Genomic DNA, 18,822 nt, shown 5'->3' with positions numbered 1-18,822 from the left:
TCGACGCAATTTTTTGCTACTACGCATGGGTCTAAGTCATGTGTCACTATTTTCTCCGTGCAGAGTCGCAGTTATTATTTCAGGCGCACACAGGGAGATGTGCACTGAAAATATAATGGACGTTACTGGGCGGTAGCTAAAAATTCACGCAAAAATGGTCCTTCAATTGGCGTGTTATTGGAATGTCGCAGGCATGTCAGCGAGAGCGGCTGCCTACACATAGGAAGCCGTGGTCAGATGGAGACAATGCACCTGCCATACGGCTGGTGCAAGTCTCGATGGTGATGATCGTTGGTGTTGTCGAAGGACGAACCAGTCGTCATTACCGCAGGAAGTGGGCGTCTTAGTCCTTGCAGATTCGTACGCAGATGTACACAAGGTCAGGTGTTTGTAGCGGTATTGGCATAGTCGCAGACGGAACACCACCAATAGACACCGATGAGGGCGCTTCTGTGTACACCTCTCAATCAGGCCCAAAACATCAATGCACAAGATATATTATAGACCATAGATATATTTGTACCTCGATGAGCTTAGTGAGGGTGCTGAAGAACCAGTGTTTGCTGAATACGGTGTTAGTGATGGTATCCCCGGATGGTGCCTCTTCATCATCGCTGGAGGGAGGGGATGGGTTTCGGTCCATGTCAGACGAACCGCCTGGTTGTTTCGGGCTCAAGTCTACCTTGTCCTTCTCTGAAAAGACACGCGTTTCACTTGCCTACTTTTGGATGATTTCATGCACAGCTTCACCTCTCAACGAAACGCATCGGGGAGACTGCAGCTCAGGGGTAAATAAGTGGTTTTATAACATTGTAGCACTGGTTTTCCATGGGTATTAGACAGTTAATTTATTTCTATTAATAGATTAGACGCTCTAGCCATTATTGACTCTGGAACGTGTTTTAGCAAAAGCTAAATTAGTAACACTCAAATTACTGTGAAAATGTCACCCAAATAATCCCAGGAGCCACCAGGAACACCCTTTCCTGCCTGACAATGTCCTGAAACCTACTTACAGGTGTTAGTAACAATACAATACACAAGGGAAAGTAGTCTATGTACTACTGTAAATAAGATCTAAAAGGGGTTTCTGCCAAATATCTCGACTGTCTGACAGTTTTCAAAAATATGAGATATGGTAAGAACTTACCCTTGTTATCTCTATTTCTACGAAGTCCATAGGGTTCCACAGGATACCTTGGGGTATAGGTGTGACGTCAGTCGCAGGGCACCAAAGAGTTAAGCTTTCAGCCTCCCAGGATGCACTAGGTCCCCCTCCTATACCCCGCCCCCGGGCCAAGGCACCTCAGTTAGTTACCAAGCCATAGGCCGGAGGAGGAGAAGGAAGAGAGAGAACAAAGATCTGGACACATACAAGAATCACATTCTCACCAGAGGGAGACGGAAAACCGGTGACCAGAGCAAAGCCCATCTGCAGCACAGGTGCGACAGGGCGGGAGTCCTGTGGAACCCTATGGACTTCGTAGAAATAGAGATAACAAGGGTAAGTTCTTACCATATCTCATATTTTCTACTTCAAGGTCCATAGGGTATCCACAGGATACCTTGGGGATGTCCCAAAGCAGTATCCTTTAAGGGTGGGGACGCTCCTGTGCAGAAAGGAGAATCCGCCGCCCGAAGGAAGCATCCTGAGAGGCGAAGGTGTCAAACCTGTAATACCTCACGAAGGTATGGACAGAAGACCACATAGCAGCCTTGCAGATCTGAACTGCCGAGGCACCACGTCGAGCTGCCCACGAAGGACCCACAGACCTAGTGGAATGAGCCTTCAGAGAAGGAGGGACCGGTAGGCCTTCATGAAGATAAGCTTCAGAAATAGCCATACGGATCCAGGCTGCCAAAGTTTGCTTTGAAGCAGGCCAACCCTTTTTACAGAAGCCATAGAGGACAACAAAGCGTCCGACTTCCTAAACAAAGAAGTGCGGTCAACATAAGTCCTTAAGGCCCGCACAACATCCAAAGAGGCCTCACCCACGGAAAGACCCGGTGAGTTAAAGGCCGGAACAACTATTTCCTCGTTAACATGAAACTGGGAAACAACTTTGGGAAGAAACTCGGGCCGAGTGCGGAGCACTGCCCTGTTCCCATGAAAAACCAAGAAAGGGGGTCTACAAGAAAGAGCCCCTAACTCAGAAACACGTCTGGCTGAAGCAACGGCCAGAAGGAAAACAGTCTTAGCTGTTAGCCATTTAATATCCACTGAGCCCAGTGGTTCAAACGGCGGTCCTTGGAGAGCCCTCAGGACCACAGCCAAATCCCAAGGCGCCACAGGTGGAACAAAGGGCGGCTGAATACGGAGAACACCTTGCATAAAGGTGCGCACATCCGGGATTGTAGCAATCCTACGGTGAAACCAGACAGATAGGGCCGAAACCTGTACCTTCAAAGAAGCAAGGCGAAGCCCATGATCTAGTCCCGCTTGCAGGAAGGCGAGAATCCGAGACAGACGAAACTCCCGCGGTGCATAACCTCTCGGTCAACACCACTGGAAGAACGTATGCCACACGCGATGGTATATCCTCGCGGAAGACGGTTTCCGAGCTCGTAACATGGTACGCACCACAGAGCTGGAAAACCCCCAGGACCTCAGCATGGCCGTCTCAACAGCCACGCCGCCAAAGACAGCCGAGTCAGGTCCGGGTGAAGACAAGGACCCTGAGACAGAAGGTCCGGTCGTAGCGGCAACCACAGAGGACTGTCCACGGACAGACCCTGAAGGTCTGAGAACCAGTGCCGTCTGGGCCACGCGGGAGCTATCAACAGGAGCGTCCCTCCTTCCTGTTTGAATTTCCGGATTACCCGTGGAAGAAGGGAGACCGGAGGGAACAGGTATGCGAACCTGAACGTCCACCGGACGGACAGAGCATCCACCAGAGACGCCCCTTCGTCTCTTGTGCGAGACCCGTACACCGGCAACTTGTTGTTGTGCCGGGACACCATGAGGTCGATTTCTGGAAGACCCCACCTGTCCACCAGTAGTTGAAAAACGTCCGGGTGCAGGGACCATTCCCCTGGATGAACGTCCTGGCGACTTAGAAAGTCCGCCTCCCAATTTAGCACTCCCGGGATGAAGACCGCTGATATGGCCGGAAGATTGCGCTCCGCCCAAACCAGGATCCGAGAGACCTCTACGAGAGCCGCCCGACTGCGAGTTCCTCCTTGCCTGTTTATGTAGGCCACGGTGGTAGCATTGTCCGACTGGACCTGCACCGGGTGACCCTGGAGAAACCGCTGTGCCTGCAGGAGAGCATTGAAGACCGCACAGAGTTCCAAGATATTTATTGGAAGCTCCGCTTCTGTCGGCGTCCACCTGCCCTGGAACAAGTGTGGACCCGAAACTGCTCCCCAGCCCCGAAGACTGGCGTCCGTTGTCAACAGGACCCAATTTGGAACCCAGAACGGACGTCCCTTGTTGAGGTGGGTCGTCTTTAACCACCACGCAAGGGACAGGCGAACCTCCGGGGTGAGCACAATCGTCTGGAACTTCAGAGACTGAGGCAGCCCGTTCCACTTGGACAGGATCAGGTGCTGCAGAGGTCTGGAGTGAAACTGGGCGTATTCCACCATGTCGAACACCGACACCATGGAGCCCAGTAACCTCATCGCCGAGTGTAAGGACACCCGGCGGCTGTGCAGACAACTGCGCACCCTTGACTGTAAAGCAGAGATCTTGTCCTCCGTCACGAAGATCCTTTGCTGTCCCGAGTCCAATAAGGCTCCAAGATGCAGAATCCTCCGAGACGGGATTAGAGTGGACTTCTGCCAGTTGATTAGCCAGCCGTGCCGTTGCAGCAGTGCAATGGTCAGGTCCAAGTGGTGTAACAGGAGCTCTGGAGATCCTGCCACCAATAACAGGTCATCCAAGTACGGCAACATGCGGACTCCTTGCAGCCGCAGAGAAGCCGCCATGACCGCCATAGCGTCCTGTATGTCCAATGACACCATGTAGTCCCCAGGTTCCAGCGCCAGAATGATGGACCGTAGGGTCTCCATCCGAAACTTCGGGACCCGCAAAGACTTGTTGAGTGCTTTGAGGTTGAGAATCGGACGATATGACCCATTGGGTTTCTGTACCAAAAATAGATTTGAATAGAAACCCTGGCCCCTCTGGGAGAATGGAACAGGCACTATAACTCCAGCCTGGAGCATAGTGTGCAATACCTTCCGCAGCTCCGTAGCCTTGTTCCGGTCTGATGGTAGACCCGTGGTGAAGAATCGAGCCGGGGGTCTGTGCCAGAAGGAGAGGGCGTACCCGTGAGAGACCACCTCCAGAACCCAAGTGTCTGTCGTAGTGAACGACCAACACCGGGAGAACTGCAGCAGGCGGCCTCCCACCCTGGGATCCCCCAAGGGGAGACCTGGACCGTCAGGCCGCAGGCTTGTCATCTGGCTTGGGGGCCGGACGTCTGGTACTCCATGCCTGTTTCCGGGGCTTGACCGATTTCTTAGGGCCAGCCTGTCGAGGAAACGACTGTGGTTTGGGCCTGCCCTGGGCCCTAGATGACCGAAAGGACGATGGTCCAGAACCAGAAGGAGCAGCGGCCGACGGGAGACAAGCAGATTTGGCTGCCGCCAGCGTGGCCACAATCTTATCCAGATCCGGACCGAAGAGAACTTCTCCGGTAAACAGCAACGCTTCCAGACCTTTCTTGGATCTGCGTCCGCCTTCCAGGATCGCAGCCACAAGGTGCAACGAGCAGCTACCGCTGCTGAAGAAATTCTAGACACCAGAGTACTAATGTCTAGAGCCGCCTCGTTGATGTAGGTGGCCGAATCACGGAGATTGCCAATCAACTCTGCCTGTTCGGCTGGACAGTCGGATTCAAAAGAAGCCTCTAATGAATCCGCCCAGCGCTCCATCGCTCTGGCAACCCAGCAAATGGCCATAGCCGGCCGTGCTGCCCCCCCTGCAAGGGAATAAGTGGACTTCAGGCAGATTTCTACCTTGCGGTCCGTAGCATCCTTAAGGGAGGACATGGATGGCATCGGCAATGTGGCACTACGGACAAGACGGGTCACGTGAGAATCCACCTGTGGAGGGGATTCCCACTTAGCAAAATAATTATCCGCGAACGGATAAGCCACCGCCAGGCGTCTCTGCGGCTGGTATCTTTTGCCAGGTTGTTTCCACGCCTCCTCTAAATGGTCCACCAACTGACCCGAAAGAGGAAAGACTGTGGCATCGCCCTTCACATCTTTGAAAAAGGCATACTTAGATTTAGCCGCTGGGGGAACTTCGTCCTCAATCACCAAGGCTGTGCGGACCGCCCGAATAAGTCCAGGAATATATACTTTGGACTTAGCATCAGCGTCCTTAGTATGGAGAGGTTCCTGATCGTAAGGATCCAGAATCTCCCCATCATCAGACGTCCCTTCGTCATCCTCATAAAGAGCGGACAGAGACGCCACCGGCCTTTTATGAGGCCGCATCACAGACTCCCCTTGCAACACATCCGACAAGTGCTGTACAGAACTCGTCAGGGAGTTAACCCACGCTGGCTCCTGAGAACCCGGGAGCGGGGAAATAGGGAGACTGTGGGGTACCACCAATTGTCGTGGGAACCCCTGCATGGGTGACGACACCACAGACTGCTGGGACAAACCCATCGGAGTAAACACGGGCTGCGGAGCTAACTGGCCCACTAAAGCTGTTAACGTCTGAGCGAAACAAGCCCAGGGCGGCTCCTGTACCGGTGCTGTAACCGTAATAGGCCGCGCCATGGACAAACACTGCCGGCAAAGGCCCTCCGCGCTACCCTCCCCCTCCGCTAACGGTACTTTGCACGTGGTACACTGTAGCCGGAGGGGAAAATCACTTTCAGACATGATGGCACCACGTATGTGACCTCTCTCACCAATTAAGTATTAAATAGGCGAGAGACCACCCTGCAGCACCGCACCGCAAGGGCTTTAGCAGAAAGAACAGGGACAGTAATAAAGCTGACAGTTTAGAGAAGAAAAGTTACAGGCAGCGCTAGCACAGTCACATACAATGCAGAGAAATAACAATTCCTGCACTAACAGCGCTGATCACTCAACTACACAGACACAGGGCCTGGTAGGACACAGCGCTGCATACACAGACCTGAGCCACAGCGGAGGAGAGGTATGCGGGGGGACCCAGACCACGATGCTTCCTTCCAGACTTCCAGCAGCGTTCACCATGCGTTGCAGAGAAGATGGCCGCCGAGGAGCAAAGAGAAGCTGGCCTGGGGGAGGAGCGCTGACACAGGACCAGTCAGCACAGTGCAGAGAGGGCTGTGTGCAGCGGGGGAGGCGCCGGCTGTGAGACAGGGAAGGCGCGCTCCCCTGGCATGCATTTAACCCCTGGGACGCCGCAGCGCTACTGCTCTGCTGCGGTCCGCTGTCCCAGGGGGTAGTGGAAGCGCAGGTTGGTCGCCTGGCTCCACGCTGCAGCCAGTCCCCAGGGAGCCCCCTGCCTGGGGACTTAGGACCATGTGATCAGCGGGGACCCACCGCGGGACCCCGCTGCTTACCTCTGTCCCCCTTGAATCCGGCCATGGTCCGGAGCATCTGGGGTCACCGCTAGCTGTGACCCCAGACGCCCACCAGCATCCCCGGATCAGTACCGGCGTTCTGGTACCGGCGGGGTGTAGGGAAGACAGCATGGACGTCAGGACTGACTGTCCATGCTGTTCATCCAGATGTGCAGCCACAGCTGCATGAAGAAAAAGCTTCAGGGGCTCTTCTAGCCCCCACTCCAACAGGTGCACCCGACTCCGGCCGGGCACCAAACTAAACTGAGGTGCCTTGGCCCGGGGGCGGGGTATAGGAGGGGGACCTAGTGCATCCTGGGAGGCTGAAAGCTTAACTCTTTGGTGCCCTGCGACTGACGTCACACCTATACCCCAAGGTATCCTGTGGATACCCTATGGACCCTGAAGTAGAAATATAAATTTTTCATTGAAACTACTTACTAATCGCAGCTTATTTATTCAGTTTATTTGAAGTATCACAGGTGTTTATTAAGAGATCACCACGAAATTTGGACCCCTAAAGGTAACTTTTCCTCCCGAATCCAAACCAAAAAAACTTTATCTAACGTTTTGAATTACAGCAAAAATTCAAGATTTAGGAACAGAATTAAAAACGCAAGGATAAATCAACATTAGAAATCCCAATTTTTTATTTTTTTTTAGGTGCTTAACAAAAAGATATACATTACTACTACAAAAATCAGCATGGTCCTCGGTTTCATAGTGGAGAAAAAGAAATAATGAAGTTGACGTTTGATTACCGTTGTGCCACATCCATAATTTACACAAGAAACCATGAAATGTAAAAACATAACTGAAGTTACGTCAGCAATAACATTATTTTCCCCTTGTTTGGAACCTGTTGTAATGGTCTGTAATTTTCCGTACATTGTCAGCAAACAGTGTATACACTTCCGTTACACAGAGGACGCAATTAAAATGAACACAAGTGTTTTGTCACGTGAAAACCAGAATAACACATTTGTTGATTGGTTTGGTGCTAGAGAGAATACTTTTATTACTTCTTGTCGTGGGGTCTCGTCACGCTTTTCATATAATGGGCGGATTCGAGTGATGGGCTTGGAAGAGACAATGGCCCTGATTCAGACCCGGACGATATTTGCGGCCGCTCGCTGGCTAAAAGGGGCCGGCTATTTAAATTATGCGCTCACACTGCGTAGCGTAAAGCCGCCCACTAATAGCGAGCGGCCGCACTATGCGCTCGCACCTTTGCCACTTGCAACACACGTCGTCTCCGGCAGTTGTAGGATTAATCGTGAACATCGAGAGCCATCGGAGCTGCTCGCAGCGCTTGTTGTAGCCTTTTCCCACCACAACATTGCGAGCAGTTCAGGCTAAAATACAACCCAGCCACGTGTGTAATGATGCTACTTTGCTAATTATGCACACCCATTAAACGCCGTTCTGACGGTCGGGCACGCCTGCGTTTGCACATCCACACCCCCGTTTACAAGCACCTTCCCCTGTTACCACCCACAAACGGCACTGTCACTCAAAATAGAGGCCCGACTGCGGGCGAGCACTTTCCCATCGCAATGATTGGTTCGCGCACGCGCATTGCGACTCATACGCATGCGCAGATTGCGATAAAAATCGCTCAGTGCGAGCGAGCGCAGCATAGCGTCCGGGTCTGAGTCAGGCCCAATATTTGAGTAAGCTTTTCTTGAATGGATGTACTTACCTGCTCTTTCTTTCAGCATAGGCCTCCTGGGGTTTACTAAACTGAGAGTTTTTAGAAGTGGAGATGTTGCCCATAGCAACCATAGCTATGCCATCGCAGCACTACATAAGGACGCCCACTTTACCTTACCCGTAATGTTTAGCAGCACTGCGAAACCATCGGTACAACAGAGTACCATCGCAGTCTCACGCACACTTGCACATGGTCAGACTTTTCTCAGAAATCGCTAACTTCATTGCACGCTATGAGTCCTCAATCTGCCTAAGGCATCGCAGAGGCTAATTTATGCACACCCCCTGCAACGGCATTCAAAAGCACCGGCAGGCCGGGGTTTCTCCGACCACCCGTGCCCATCCATAAATGGCACTTCCTGTTAATCACTCTGGGTCTGCGTAGATTGCAATGGCCGGTTCACGCACTGATGCATACGCAAAAATCGGTCGATTGCGTGCATAATCGCAGTTGCGATCGGCCCATGGTTGAGAGATGCACAGAGGCCAATAGACCGGTAATACAGAATGGCAGTCACTCGGCGGTGTAGACAGAGTAATAATTAGAATGAAACGGAATATGTTGTGCTAATCACCTGACATTTCAGTTTGGCCGAGTGATATGTGTTTTAGAAAACAATAACAAACGCTCCAATAATACAGCACAAATAATAACTCCCAGCAATATACAGTCAGACATAAAATAATGACTCAGTCATCGCTATACCTAACCTGATGCAACATATAAAAAGGGAAAGAAACTGGACGGACGCTCATACATGTGCTGGACGAAACCTGACTACCTGCTGCTGTTATCCCAGGAGTAACCTTCCGGCCACGGTGAGTTACTGGATGCATACCAGTTATTCCTATGCAGTGATGTATAGTAATATAATAAAACGCATTAAAATAAGGGTAATTATGTTAAAGCTCACAGATCATAAGATAAATAGCCACGGACAGAACCAGGACATCTTACTTCATAATACGACAATTCAGATAGCGGCAGTGGCCGCAAGGTGGTGGCGCGCAGCCTGTTTCCCCAACTCTCTGCGCCCACCAACATGGCAGATTTGTCCTCACAACCCCATAGTAATTCAAAGGAAAATCTGCGATGTTGCTGTACCGCGATTCTCAGGGATGAGCGCGTGTGAATCTCGTAATTGCATACCGGGAAGTGAACATGGGTACAAAATCCCTCATCAGTGCTGGGACCTGTAGTGCACCCATAACACACATACAGCCATAGTGGCTATGGATAGATCACTGAATACGGGTCGGTCTGTCTGTTATAACAGAATGTAGCACAATCTCATTGCTTTACTTTTCTATCCTTTAACAAAAGCTGCAGTGTTGGAGGTTACTATTATTTTACAAACCACTATAACGCTCGAGTCTGTCTCCTGTCGTCTTTCTGTATAGCAAATAACATTAGGGGGATATGCAAGCAGATGGGGGAGCTCGGCCAAACGGACCCTGGTGACCATGGAAGTATAACGCAATGAATGGACAATGTATAAGAGAGGAGGAAGCTTTACCAGGCACTACACAAACTTATACCATAATGTTTTATAAAATGTAGCAGTCAGTGCTGTTATAGTTCTTCTAGAGACGCTGTAAGACAATGTACTGATGATAAGTGATCAGCAGAGCCTTGTGTCCCTACAGACAGATCCCCTGCCTGGCTTAGGATGAAGACTGTGCTCTGCATTGTGCTGCTCTCTGTGGCGTTACATCCAGCCGAAAATCGGAGCTATGACCAGGAGAGTGATCGGCACAGGCAAGGTAAGTCACTGATCTCACAATGCAAGACAATAAGGATTTACACCGTAGGATTATACACAGGCCTGGAGACAGGAGGGGACAACCACACCGGGCCCCGAGGATTAGAAGGGCACCAAGGATCAGGGAGAGAAGTACAGTACAGTACAGTATGCCGGTTCTCGGATCAGGGAGAGAAGTAAAATACAGTACAGTATGCCGGTTCTCGGATCAGGGAGAGAAGTACAGTACTGTATGCCGGTTCTCGGATCAGGGAGAGAAGTACAGTACAGTATGCCGGTTCTCGGATCAGGGAGAGAGGTAAAGTACAGTACAGTATGCCGGTTCTCGGATCAGGGAGAGAAGTACAGTACAGTATGCCGGTTCTCGGATCAGGGCGAGAAGTACAGTACGCCGGTTCTCGGATCAGGGCGAGAAGTACAGTACAGTATGCCGGTTCTCGGATCAGGGAGAGAAGTACAGTACAGTATGCCGGTTCTCAGATCAGGGAGAGAAGTAAAGTACAGAATGCCGGTTCTCGGATCAGGGAGAGAAGTAAAGTACAGTACAGTATGCCGGTTCTCGGATCAGGGAGAGAAGTACAGTACAGTATGCCGGTTCTCAGATCAGGGAGAGAAGTACAGTACAGTATGCCGGTTCTCGGATCAGGGAGAGAAGTAAAGTACAGTATGCCGGTTCTCGGATCAGGGAGAGAAGTACAGTACAGTACAGTATGTCGGTTCTCAGATCAGGGAGATAAGTACAGTACAGTATGCCGGTTCTCGGATCAGGGAGAGAAGTACAGTACAGTACAGTATGCCGGTTCTCAGATCAGGGAGAGAAGTACAGTATGCCGGTTCTCGGATCAGGGAGAGAAGTACAGTACAGTATGCCGGTTCTCAGATCAGGGAGAGAAGTACAGTACAGTATGCCGGTTCTCAGATCAGGGAGAGAAGTACAGTATGCCGGTTCTCGGATCAGGGAGAGAAGTACAGTACAGTACAGTATGCCGGTTCTCGGATCAGGGAGAGAAGTACAGTACAGTACAGTATGCCGGTTCTCGGATCAGGGAGAGAAGTACAGTACAGTATGCCGGTTCTCGGATCAGGGAGAGAAGTAAAGTACAGTATGCCGGTTCTCAGATCAGGGAGAGAAGTACAGTATGCCGGTTCTCAGATCAGGGAGAGAAGTACAGTATGCCGGTTCTCGGATCAGGGAGAGAAGTACAGTACAGTACAGTATGCCGGTTCTCGGATCAGGGAGAGAGGTAAAGTACAGTACAGTATGCCGGTTCTCGGATCAGGGAGAGAAGTACAGTACAGTACAGTATGCCGGTTCTCGGATCAGGGAGAGAAGTACAGTACAGTATGCCGGTTCTCGGATCAGGGAGAGAAGTACAGTACAGTATGCCGGTTCTCAGATCAGGGAGAGAAGTACAGTACAGTATGCCGGTTCTCGGATCAGGGAGAGAAGTACAGTACAGTATGCCGGTTCTCAGATCAGGGAGAGAGGTAAAGTACAGTACAGTATGCCGGTTCTCGGATCAGGGAGAGAAGTAAAGTACAGTATGCCGGTTCTCGGATCAGGGAGAGAAGTACAGTACAGTACAGTATGCCGGTTCTCGGATCAGGGAGAGAAGTACAGTACAGTATGCCGGTTCTCGGATCAGGGAGAGAAGTACAGTACAGTACAGTATGCCGGTTCTCGGATCAGGGAGAGAAGTACAGTACAGTATGCCGGTTCTCGGATCAGGGAGAGAAGTACAGTACAGTATGCCGGTTCTCGGATCAGGGAGAGAAGTACAGTACAGTATGCCGGTTCTCGGATCAGGGAGAGAAGTACAGTACAGTACAGTATGCCGGTTCTCGGATCAGGGAGAGAAGTAAAGTACAGTATGCCGGTTCTCAGATCAGGGAGAAAAGTAAAGTACAGTATGCCGGTTCTCAGATCAGGGAGAGAAGTACAGTATGCCGGTTCTCGGATCAGGGAGAGAAGTACAGTACAGTATGCCGGTTCTCAGATCAGGGAGAGAAGTACAGTACAGTATGCCGGTTCTCGGATCAGGGAGAGAAGTAAAGTACAGTATGCCGGTTCTCAGATCAGGGAGAGAAGTACAGTACAGTACGCCGGTTCTCGGATCAGGGAGAGAAGTACAGTACAGTACAGTATGTCGGTTCTCAGATCAGGGAGAGAAGTACAGTACAGTATGCCGGTTCTCGGATCAGGGAGAGAAGTACAGTACAGTATGCCGGTTCTCAGATCAGGGAGAGAGGTAAAGTACAGTACAGTATGCCGGTTCTCGGATCAGGGAGAGAAGTAAAGTACAGTATGCCGGTTCTCGGATCAGGGAGAGAAGTACAGTACAGTACAGTATGCCGGTTCTCGGATCAGGGAGAGAAGTACAGTACAGTATGCCGGTTCTCGGATCAGGGAGAGAAGTACAGTACAGTACAGTATGCCGGTTCTCAGATCAGGGAGAGAAGTACAGTACAGGATGCCGGTTCTCGGATCAGGGAGAGAAGTACAGTACAGTATGCCGGTTCTCAGATCAGGGAGAGAGGTAAAGTACAGTACTGTATGCCGGTTCTCGGATCAGGGAGAGAAGTACAGTACAGTACAGTATGCCGGTTCTCGGATCAGGGAGAGAAGTACAGTACAGTATGCCGGTTCTCGGATCAGGGAGAGAAGTACAGTACAGTATGCCGGTTCTCGGATCAGGGAGAGAAGTACAGTACAGTATGCCGGTTCTCGGATCAGGGAGAGAAGTACAGTACAGTATGCCGGTTCTCTGATCAGCTGCTTTTTACTCTCCCTAACGTACGGGCATTCATTTGCAATATTGAAGCTCTGAAATTGTAAACTTTGTTACACTATGTTTATTTTTGTATTGCCATTAAAACCTTGAAAAACGTTACTGATGTCAGTGACCTTATGAGGATCTTCACAAAGGACATGAGATAAGATGTTATAATCTTATGCACATGGTACGGGTTCACTCTAAAGCTGCATACACACATAGCGTTCCCGCTAGGCTGTTTTAGCGGGGCGCGGCGCCCTGCCCTCCTTCTGGAGGGCAAAAAGCACCCTGCCCTCCAGGAGGAGGGCAAAAAGTGTCCCGCGGGTGGACAAACATGCGGTGACCCGGTCACCCCCGGAGAATAGACGCCGGGCGCATGCGCCCGGCATCTATTCTCCCTTTCTGCAGTGCTTGGGGGCTGCCCGGCATGTCCGTAAGCGCTGGGCAAAACCCCAAGTATGACGAAAAGGGGACGCGTCTTATAGACACGCCCCCTTTTCATGACCACGCCCCCTTTTCGGGCGCGCGCACAAGATTGCCCTCTCTAGCTAGAGGGAACACTACACACACACAACGATATTGTTACCAACGATTTTCTGTCAGATTTTTTAAAGTGTAATGAACGATTTTTTTGAACTACAAATGATTTTTGCATATTAACTTAATGAAAATCGTTGAGTTGACAAGTCTGACTGAACTACAAACTACAAACGTGAACGCGCATGAACGATTATCGTTCATCATTTGACTCAGAAAGTGAACAATTTTTTTAAACGATATCGTTTAACGATAATCGTTCAAAAAATCGTTGTGTGTGTATGCAGTTTTAGCCCTCATCACACAATTTTAGTGTTGTTTCACGGTTATTGCACTAGGAGGCGCCCTTGTTTTTTTTATTTTATGTATGCATGCATGCATGCATGTGTTTGAAGGAGGGGGCACTGGGAGGGGGGAGATTTAGGGGCCCCAGAGATCCAAGTGTACAGGACCCCAAGAATTCTGTTGCCGGCCCTGATTATACAACCGTATGAATGTATAGTGCACATCTAAAAAGCTGCGTTACACACTCACCCAATCCTCTCCCCCTACATGAGCCCTCTCCACACGCCCGCCTGCCCGCATCTCTCTGCCAACAACTGCTGCTTGTCCTCCTGATTACCTCCCCCCACTCCCGCCTCCGAAATGTCACCATTACTGCTCCCCACTACATTACTGCTCCCCACTACTGGAACTCTCTCCCTATTGGTCTCTCCACCTGTCTTCAAAGCTTGAAACGGGCTCTGTGAAGGCTAGCAGGTCTCATCCTAACCCAGCGCTCTATGCTCCTCCCCCCTCGCTGTCACCCATCTCCCCCTCGGAGTGTCAGCTCTCACAAGCCGGGCTCTCTTCCCTCTTGTGCATTTCCCGCACATACTAAACACCGCACCATTGGGTTTACCAGCAGGTGTTACAGCATATACACAGTCATTATTATAGTGTTTGTATCCCACCTTCTGCAATGTTTGTACTCTGGGTCTTTTGAAAAAAAATGTCTCGTTTTCTTCGCACAGTTTCCGCTTACGTACTTTTAAAGTGCTGCAAACTCCTTGTGATGCCATATAAATAAAGGATAATAATAAAAGGTACAGGAAAACACACAAACACATTATATAGACCGCCTAGAGTCCTTATGTACAGTTTTAGAGACTATCTGCAGGTAAGAATAATACGTATATCTTCAGTAAGTCATACATTTCTTCATGGTGTCCTGCTTCAGATTAGGGTGCAGTACCTGGTCACTACTACTCAGAGACAGCATCCTAAGGTGAAACCCGTCACCAGTAAGAATAATATATCATTATAGAGATAGATATACATTATACATACACACATATATTTATTTATGGTCTTGTTGAAAGGACATGTACCAGTAAGACTGGGGGCTCTTTTACCATTCAGAACCATAGCCAAAGTGGATGAAAAAAGTATTATACCATCATAAAGAAAATATTCACCCATAACTGAAAGAACACAGGTACCCCTACCCAAATAGCAGAGCAGAAGCAGGTACCTTGTGGGCACGGAGTGTTAGTATGGGTAGCTGTCCAATCGGAGCTCTCAGCATTAGAGGTGCCCGATCACCTCTCCTCTGCCAGTATAGTGGAGGAGATGCCCATAAATACAAGCAGGCAATGGATAATCTTGAAATAAACAACTTAAGGGAAATGCTTGAATTGTTTTTGGTTGCCTTAGGTAATGGGTGCCAGTCGCCGGTATTCAAATGTTACGACAATGGGAGCAACAGCCGCGGGAGATTATAACTTATTGTGCCCCAATGTATTGTGTTTAGCCGTGTACAGCAGCTAACCCCATCTAAAGTCCTGATTCCAGCACCCAAACAGCAGCTTGGCCCCATAAAAGACACAGACTTTTCACGTATTTCTGCTCTCCACCTCAGACAGGTGTGAGCAGAAATGGCGCACGCAGCACTCGCGTCCAATCGAAGCAATGACTGAATTGCTGACGGGCGCCCATACCACAACTGAATTACCCCATAATGAAGGTTTCTCACATAACCGCTGAAAATGAGACTTGGAAAAGCCCCACGCTATGGATATGCGAGAAGCTGCTCAGTATCAAATACGAAAATTATGTTGTAAAATACAAGCGCTATATGTCTGCTATTATAGGCACGGGAAATATGTATAAATGCACCGCGATTGCCCCATCACTACATAAACCAGCACCCATAATAAAAGTCTTAAAAAAGGACTATATTTGTATTCCTATATTAATAAAAGCCTTGTGCATATTGCTTATACAGGTTGAGTCTCCCATATCCAGCATGCTTGGGACCAGGGGTATTTTGGATATCGGAATATTCCGTCGTTTGGGATATTTGCATACTATAATGAGATATCTTGGGAATGGGACCCAAATCTAAATCACAGAATGCATTTATGTATGATTTACGCCTTATACACACATCACGCAGGTCATTTTATACAATATTTTTAATAATTTTGTGACTTAAACAATGTTTGTGTACATTGAACCATCAGAATGTAAAGGTTTCACTCTCTCAGTCATGCCAAAAATATTCCGTATTTCAGAATATTTGGATATGGGAGACTCAACCTGTACATATAGGACCTCATTCAGAGTCGGTCGTTGCGGCCGCACGGTCGTAGGGGAAAGGGGCCGGATATGCAAATGAAGCAATCACAAGTTGCGGTCCTAAGATGAGATCGTTAGCTGAACGACCGAGGGTAAGAAGCGGCCGTAAGACTAAATTACGCCCCCTTCTCGATCACAACACGTCATCTCCTGGGATATAAGGATTAATCGCGACCATCGGGAACCATCGGAGCTGGTCGTAGAGCTTAAGGCTGACCATACCCTCTCTTAAGCACTACGATCATGTCAGTGTACAAACCTACCATGTCACATGTGCCATGACACTACTTCGTTAATTATGCACTCCCATAAAACGCCGTTCGCATAGTCAGGCACGCCTGCGTTCGGATCTCCACTCCCCCGTTTTCAAGCACCTTCCCCTGTTACCACCCACAAAAGGTTCATTCTGTCACTCAAACTAACGACCTGGCAGTGTTCAAGGAGAGAGAAATTTCTGATCGTAACAGCAGGTTTGCGCACGCGCATTGCGAATTTTACGCATGCGCAGTTTAGCGAACATCGGCTGCGTACGACCGAGCGGCCGCAACAACCGACTCTGAATGAGGTCCATAGTGCTTGTAATTTACAACATAATTTCTCATACAACCATTTTACTTTTTCCAATAAAGGTTATGAAATGATGGACTCCAGTGGTGAAAATCCTGATGAAAAGCATGGACTTAGAGGCCAGAGGTCTCTACAAGGTGGAATGTTAGATAAGCTAACCGGCCATGCCAATCATTTTGAATCATCAGGAGGAGGCCAGCAGAATCTGCTTTCTGGCCTAGCACAAATGCTTGGCTTATCAGGATCTGGGGCTGGTGGGAGAGGCTTGTTAGGAGGCCTGAAAGATCAATTGTCTGGACTAGCACAGGGGGCTGGCTTATCAGGATCTGGGGCTGGTACGAATGGCATGTTAGGAGGCCTGAAAGATCAATTGTCTGGACTAGCACAGGGCGCTGGCTTATCAGGATCTGGGGCTGGTGGGAGAGGCTTGTTAGGAGGCCTGAAAGATCAATTGTCTGGACTAGCACAGGGGGCTGGCTTATCAGGATCTGGGGCTGGTACGAATGGCATGTTAGGAGGCCTGAAAGATCAATTGTCTGGACTAGCACAGGGCGCTGGCTTATCAGGATCTGGGGCTGGTGGGAGAGGCTTGTTAGGAGGCCTGAAAGATCAATTGTCTGGACTAGCACAGAACTTTGGCTCATCATCAGGAGGATCACAGAAGAAGCGTGGATCGGGTCATAAGTCTGGCTCTTTCGGCCAGGGATTAAAGACAGAAGGGTCGAGAAGAACTGGAAGATATGGTTCTTCTCAGGATTCTCAGGATGGGATGCAAGGCAGACAACCTGGATTTAAGAGGTAAAAAATGTTAAGTTTAATAAGAATAGTTGACTTCGGTTTTATTTTGTTACTGCCCTAGGCAGTCTACTCATTGTTCTCTCTCTCTGATCAACTTATGCCATAGCCCAGATATAAATAGCCATGAGTATTAATAAGTGTGTATGTATTCTGTAATGGCAGAAACAGGATCATGAGTAAATGTACATTAGTCAGTCAGTCAGTCATTCTGTTTCCGAATGTTCCCATAAAACGAATGAAATGTTTCAGTGATCTTACTAGTTCCTCATGATTTGGTGGACTCAATAATGGTCAGCACAAAAAAAAAAAAGCTGCCTCAATGGCATGTAGGCCACTCGTTCATTGTAGTGTTACACTCTAATAGCATCTACACGTATAAATCAAAATAATATGGTTTTTTTTAAACATTACAAACGCTCATGGAGTAAAATAGAAATAAATATTTTTATAATTCCAGGTACAGTCAAGATGACATGGGCGAATCATACTGACGCAAGCCATCACTATCCCTGAAGTCACCGCGGGAAGAGGAGTAGAATGGAGAAGGATCTCCTCCAAATGTGTGAAAACGCAAGGATAAACCACTCAGCTGTTTATTCTGAGCTTTACAAGACGCGCTCACACGCCACGTCCTGCTTAGCGACCGGCAATATCTGTAACTCTCCATGCCAACCGACCAGAGAAGATGATTCAATAAAGCTATTATAACTGGAAAATCTGATGTACAATGTTTGCACCGATGAGCTCTAATCTGTGACGCAGTGTTGCTCTGCGACTGACATGGGAGTGACACACTTTGGAGGCAGTAGTGGCAAGGCCTGAACCCATACATTCATAGGAATGCCACCCAGCAATTCATCGGGCGCTAGTGACACCCCTGATGACAGGCACATTTTGATCATCGGGAGCTAGTGACACCCCTGATGACAGGCACATTTTGATCATCGGAAGCTAGTGACACCCCTGATGACAGGCACATTTTGATCATCGGGAGCTAGTGACACCCCTGATGACAGGCACATTTTGATCATCGGGAGCTAGTGACCCCTGATGACAGGCACATTTTGATCACCGGGAGCTAGTGACACCCCTGATGACAGGCACATTTTGATCACCGGGAGCTAGTGACACCCCTGATGACAGGCACATTTTGATCACCGGGAGCTAGTGACACCCCTGATGACAGGCACATTTTGATCACCGGGAGCTAGTGACACCCCTGATGACAGGCACATTTTGATCATCGGGAGCTAGTGACACCCCTGATGACAGGCACATTTTGATCACATGCCTCAGTGATATCTCTGCTTCCGATGAATGACGAGCATTACATTTAGGCAAACAATAGACAGATCTAGCCCAGGCACAGTATATTTATTATTATTTTTCCTTTTTATATTCAAATTCATGTGAATGCAAAAGGAGTCTCTAAGACCCATGAAGAGGTAAAGCGCTACCACCATCCGTCTAGAACATTATTGGCGCTTCCTGTGAAAAAAAACGTATATAGCAATAATAATACTCAATAATGTG

The 18,822-nt window shown here is 49.1% G+C and overlaps 2 protein-coding genes across 2 annotated transcripts in view; one reads left to right on the top strand and one right to left on the bottom strand.

The window, feature by feature from the left end:
- SAAL1 (serum amyloid A like 1) overlaps nt 1–18,822 on the bottom strand; it is an 84,288-nt gene that overhangs the window by 30,761 nt on the left and 34,705 nt on the right. Inside the window, exon 2 of the mRNA XM_088451793.1 lies at nt 524–693. Coding sequence (XP_088307919.1) covers nt 524–693 — 170 coding nt within the window. The remainder of the gene's footprint in view (nt 1–523; nt 694–18,822) is intronic.
- On the top strand, nt 9,884–17,293 carry LOC148539141 (uncharacterized). Its single transcript, XM_088451817.1, has 3 exons — nt 9,884–9,995; nt 16,554–16,801; nt 16,880–17,293. Exons 1-3 carry the CDS (start codon nt 9,902–9,904, stop codon nt 17,291–17,293), a joined length of 756 nt encoding a protein of 251 aa, XP_088307943.1. The 5' UTR covers nt 9,884–9,901.

The sequence above is a fragment of the Taudactylus pleione genome, unplaced genomic scaffold (assembly GCF_031769625.1).
Source record: "Taudactylus pleione unplaced genomic scaffold, aTauple2 ptg000027l, whole genome shotgun sequence".
NCBI lineage: Eukaryota > Metazoa > Chordata > Amphibia > Anura > Myobatrachidae > Taudactylus > Taudactylus pleione.
This window is presented reverse-complemented; position numbering and strand designations above follow the sequence as displayed.